Raw genomic sequence first — 6131 nt, forward strand, 5'->3', positions numbered from 1 at the left:
GACCCCATAACTACTCTAACTACTTTAAATGTATTTTACTCTAAATTAGTCAAACTTGACCTTGAAGGAGGGTGTAACTGAGAGAAATAGAAATGGAGACGAAAGGATATTTCAAGTAGCAAGAGCAGACTAATGAAAGGCATGACGTCAGGAGGCATTCAGGAAATAGTAACTGCTGTCATCACTATTTGTCAGACTTTGTAATATGTAAGGAATTAAAGGAGACAAGGCTTAAAGCAGAAGTTGGTGCCCTAAATATCACGGTGAGAAATTTGAGATCTGTTCAGTAGGCATTGATGTTCCATTAAAGCAATGACACTTAACTGTAGGTCTACATCAAAATTCCTGGATGGGGGTGGGGGAATGAGGTTCTCAAAATGCCCATGCCTTATTTCTGGAAACTGACTGAGGAAGTCTTATTTGCAGCCCAAGAATCTTCACTTTTTCAGAACTCCTCGGCAATTTTTATGAACATCCCTTGGAGAACCACTGAAAGGCTTCTCTTCTGGGAACTGTCATGATTAAATCTGAACTTTAAAAGACTTAAGCAGCCATGTGGAGGATGACTGGGTAGGGCACAGCCAGATAGTTGGGCACTGAGTTAGTAAAACCCTGCAACAGGAAGGGAAATGTAAGGAGACTTGATGGGGGGGTGCCTGTGGGCGTGTTCTGCTGAGATGAATGTGTGTCAGGGTCAGAATCAGCAGTGCCTGTGCATTGACCAGATGGGAAGAGGGAGTAAGAAATGACTCTGATATTTAAGCTTATGCTGGGAGGATGGTACTGTTCTTGATTGAGATTGGAAAGATATAAAAAGGATCATATTTGAGGGCAAAAATAATGAATCTAGTTTTAAGCATACTAAATTTGAGATGGTAATAGGTGATCTTAGGTGAGTTGAATCAGAAATATACATTTAGATAATCAGAAATGTACATCTAGAACTTGGATGTCTTGTTGCTTGACTGTGCCAATAGAATATGAGCATATATATAGTCATGTTCTCTGGACTATGTCTTCAAAATATTCTGCATTAAGGTGGAGTGTCTGGCTCATTCAAATTTTGTTTTGTTGATTTGAATAAGTGAGAATGTAAAAAAGATTCTCATAAATAATATTTAGGAAGGGCCGGGCGATGGCTCATGCCTGTGATTCTAGCACTTTGGGAGGCCGAGGCGGGCGGATCACCTGAGATCAGGAGTTCAAGGCCAGCCTGGCCAACATGGTGAAACCTTGTCTCTACTAAAAAATATAAAAATTAGCTGGGCGTGGTGGCATGCACCTGTAATCCCAGCTACTCAGGAGATTGAGACAGGAGAAACCACTTGAACCCAGGAGGTGGAGCCTGAGTGAGCCAAGATCATGCCACTGCACTCCAGCCTGGGTGACAGAGTGAGACCGTCTCAAAGCAAAACAAAAAATTTTAAAAATATTTTAGGAAGCAAAACAAAAAAATTTTAAAAACATTTTAGGAAGCCTTTCATTCAAGGGTAAGGGAAAGACGAGGAGTGACAGTGGGGCCCGAGAAAATGCTGCAGGACAAGGAGCCACAAGAATGCAAAGGCAGCAGACACAGAAAAACAATTTCAGCAGGGAAGGGGATTCTTCAGTATTCAATGATTCTGAATTGTTAAAAAGGGTAAGAGAATTAACTGATTAAGAATTAACTGGTTAATTAGGTTGTAAAGGATAGAAGCTGACTGTCACTAGCTTAGACAGAAAGAAAAAAAAGGAATTTAACGGCAGTGCCTAAAGGAGGATTCTAAGAGAGCTCACAGAGAGTCAGCAGAGGAGATGAACAACCAAGGTTTGGGAAGGGTAGGAGCCAGGGCAGCTCTGGGGGCCTCCTAGGAATCTATGACCCCTCTCCCAGGTGGCGCAGCCATTAATACAACTCTGCTCCAGAAAATTCTGCACCTCTCCAGTCCATGCTCCATATCCTAGGAGAGGGAAGTAACCTAGCTTGAGAGTGTGTCCCTATTTTAACTATGGCCAAGGAAAATGTCAGCAAAGCCAGGCATTCACCCCTTTTCGGGGGCTAGCACTAGACCCCAGGGAGAAGAGGTCACTGAAGGTTAGCACTACTCCAAGAAGCAAGTTTCACTGGAGTGTGAAACTTTTAGGAGCCAGTTTGCAAGGTGTTGATACATGGAAGAGGGCAGTGATGCATGAGAGTGCTGTTTCCAGTCCCTCGACCATGAAAGGAAAGTAGCCTGAGAGTTGCAGACTTGAGGGCAGTGTTTTGGGGGCAGTGGAGACTTAACTACATTTGTAGACTGAAGCTGGATCCAGTGGAGTAATGAATTAACATACAAGAAATAAAGGAGGTAATTAATGGCACAGAGACCTAGGTGATGACCAAAGACTTCAGTCAACAATATACTGAATAGAAGGGATCCTGAGGAACTTCATGGAATTACCTATGTATTATATACAAGATAAGATGAATGTCAAAAAGCAGGGAGATTGGATAGTTGTTCTCTGTATATAGAGGTGTCAGTGAAGTGGTCAGAAGAACTTGAGATGCTTGCACAAGGAGAAACAGTGAAATCAACAGGCTACAAAATCAAAGCAGAGATACACAAAAACTCTTTAGAGATGAAAAACTGGCCTGTGGGCTTGCAAAAGTTTTCTATAACCAAGGTAGATATATTAACTTGACTAAGCAAATAATGTATACTAAAAAGTGATTTTTGTGACTTGGGCAAAGGAAAAGCAGGAAAAGTCACTGAAGCAAATGTTAGTAATTTCCATCTTAGCACTGTCCTAGAGAGGCTGTGACCTGGCCAGTATTTCCAGTTCCGTGGGCCAGAAACTTTCTTACCCCGAAGCCATTAAACAGTCAACTTTCTTAGCTTGTATTCTGCATTCAAAACAACCTTCCTCTTGATTATGGTTAAGCTAATTTCTTAAGGAAGACTGTGTTTGTCAAATAGACCTATGCAGTAATTTCTTCTGAAGGAAAAAATTAAACGGTTTCCAATTTTGATTGGACTTTTCATGGCACTTGGCACTGATCATAAGGACTCCAGAATTCTTATAGTAATTTATTATTGAAAATTAATAAACTGATTCCATGGTTGGAGCAGACACTGCTAATTGCCTATCCAATATCTGTATTTAGTAACACACTGTCACCAGTGGCCCATACATGGCCCTCTTTTACTGATTGATTGTATTAAATTATTGAAAAATAAAAATAATAAAAATTTAAAACTACATATAAAAGATACACTGGTTTGTATTCACTCTTGTAAGTTTGATTATTGTGCAGAACTAACGCCTGAGATAAGTGTTTCTTCCTATGGCTGAATAAAATTACAGTTCCTGGCCTGCATGGGTAATTTCAGGTCATGATGCTACCTTGGGAGGCCTGTGAGAGGTCATTAGTGGTCTCCCTGGTATATGTGCCCTTGACGTCATTGTTTGTTCTCTAGCCACTGTAGAAGAACGCTGATCTTTCTATACTGGCCATTTGGATCAAAGGAAATTGTTGGTAGAACAAACACAACTTGCACAACTTTTATTCCCAGTAAAGGAATTCATTTTTTGACTTTTGTTCACCGGCTTCTATACTAGGGGAAATTAGTTGATTAGCTTTCAGAGGTGCAAAAACTAAAAATAAATGATAGTAAGCTTTAACTATGTGCCATGTAAGAACTCTGCATCTATGTGCATTATCTCATTGAAGCCACAATAATTGTCCAGCATCTAGTAAGAAAAAACTCCCAGTGCCTCAGCCATGTCTCTGGCCCGTGTACTAAATATTTTGAGTTTACCCAGCAATGACCTCTGTTTCCCACCGTACTCCTGATCTTGATCTTTTTTTATTTTCAGTGAATTTCACAGATCCATTTATTCATGCCACAAAGTAAGCGATACTTACATAAGTGTATAGTCTAACACAGCTTGCTTAAATTTACAGGCTGACTCATGTTTCATTTCATGTATACTCCAGGTAAAGCTGGTTAGTGATGACCATGAGCAGGCGCCGGAGCTTTCAAAGCTTTACTTCTTTTATTAGCACTCTGGATTTTGTAAACGATGAGGCTCATCAGCCCCATTCCTACCCAAATATCCTTGAGTATAGTAGAGCTTCATGGGGATCCACACATTTTACATAATACTTTGAAGCATCTATACCTTTTGCCCACACCTGCCCGTACCTTGCCTCGTGCTCTGTGCACAGCAGCGCCATATCCCAGGGCGTGACCCCCTCGGCTGTAATTACTTGATGCTTCCATGTCCTCCTGGGCTATAATTACTCCCACCTGTCACAGCATTCTGGGTGATGACTCAGCCAGGTTCAGGCCAGAGCACAGGTGGGTAGCAACTATCCTGGCGACGGCCCACAAAGCCAGCATCCCCTCCAGGCTTGCCCCAAACTTTCTAAAGGGGAATCATTCACCTCACTCTTGCATCTCTTCCTGTTACTCTCACGTCCAGTGTGGGTCTATGTCCACACTTCCTTCTGTAGATCAGGAGCACCAGATTTGTAGTATCTGAACTATCAAGTACCCCAGCTTCTCTTTTCTACCACCTGCCCCATTGGAATAGCTACTTTCTTAGTGCTGTCTTACCATCCAAAGAGTAAATCTTCTGTGAAAATCATCCCGGTAGTGTTTGTCTTGGTTTGCTAGAAATTTCCTTAGAAAGAGATATTTAGTTTCCTTCTAAATATGGCTTATTATTACAGTATTATTATTATTACTAAAATGATGATGGTGATGTCTGTTCATCAGCAGGTGTTTAATAATTTTCTTTGAATGCTATTTTTGTCTTCTGGAGGAGCCTGCCTGATCAGATGAAAACAGGAAAGGAGTCAAATATCACCATGATCTTGGTGACCAACTTGTCCCAATTTACCCAGGACTTCTCTGGTTTTAGCACCGAAAGTCCTTCATCCTGGGACACTCCCCTATCCAGAACAAACTGGAACAGCTGGGCATCCTACCACCTCTAAAGAAAAGACCACAGTGAACTTAAGATAATTTTAGAATCACCACTGTCATTAACTGAAAAGTCTTTTCTAAGGAGATTTTTCACTCTCTTATTATTACATGTGATATATTTAATATATATTATATTTAATATCTATATCTCCAATAGGATCAGAGGGTGAAATATATATATTATATATTATAACAGCTATAATAATACATTTATTGAATTCTTGCTACATTCTAGGCAATAAGTTAATGCAGCAACTCTGTGAAGTCAGTATTTTTAATTCTAATTTTCAGATAAAGAAAGTGAAATTCAGAATAGTTAGCAAGGTCCCACAACTAGACTTAAACCCATGCATTTAATGATTTAGGGATTTAATATTTTATTGTAGGTAAAAAGAAAAACAGCTGCAACAGTTGGATATCTGAGTAAAGCAAAGGTATAGTTCCATTGCCATTTATCTGGACAAAACAAAGATCAAGATACTGAAAATTTATTCTATAAGTTAAAACCAAGGTAATTATTTTGGTAAGCTTAGGAGGATACTTCCTTCACACAAAGTCCAACCTTAAATCACATCATTTTAAGGGTGAAATACTAAAGCGTTCTATTAAAGTCAGCAAGAAGACATGCTTGCTGTCATCGTTATTCAATTATATCCTAGAAGTTTTAGGCTCTAAAATAAAAATTTTCAAAATGTTAAATAAATAAATATTAGGTGTCAGTATAATTATTACTTAAATCATGATTGTTTACCCAGAATAAAACTAAAAAAATCTGATGAAAAACAGCTAGAACTAATAAAAGACTTTACATACATATCCAGAAGAATATGCTTCCAAAATTATTAACCTCTGGAAATTTCTAGTTGAGTATTATAGGAGAATTTTGTTTTCCTTTTTTTTCTCATGAAAATGACATGCTAGGGATTAGAGAGGGACCAAAATAAATATCCTGAGGTATTTATTACGTATCTCTGCGGTAAATTACGTTTGGGCTACTGAGCATCGGGCTCATTGGGAAAAAGAGGCATAAGCATTTAGGGTATCCAGTCCTCTGAAGGGTGGCTGGGGAGTTCTGTTGCCTGAACTGGAGGTAGAATTGGCCCTTTTGTGCCCCAGGAGACTGCTAGACCCAGAAGAGGCCCTAGGGAAAGAAAATGGTTGCAGCTTTGGGTCTGAAAG

General features: G+C 39.6%; 1 protein-coding gene across 1 annotated transcript; it reads right to left on the reverse strand.

Annotated features, from left to right (window-relative positions):
- Positions 1-3968: 3968 nt before the first annotated feature.
- On the reverse strand, positions 3969-4137 carry LOC134736953 (ATP synthase subunit ATP5MPL, mitochondrial). Its single transcript, XM_063641810.1, is given in 2 exon segments — positions 3969-4083; positions 4085-4137. Coding segments are annotated over 2 exon segments (168 nt in total).
- Between the last annotated feature and the right edge of the window lie 1994 nt (positions 4138-6131).

The sequence above is a fragment of the Symphalangus syndactylus genome, chromosome 6 (genome assembly GCF_028878055.3).
Source record: "Symphalangus syndactylus isolate Jambi chromosome 6, NHGRI_mSymSyn1-v2.1_pri, whole genome shotgun sequence".
Taxonomy (NCBI): Eukaryota; Metazoa; Chordata; class Mammalia; order Primates; family Hylobatidae; genus Symphalangus; species Symphalangus syndactylus.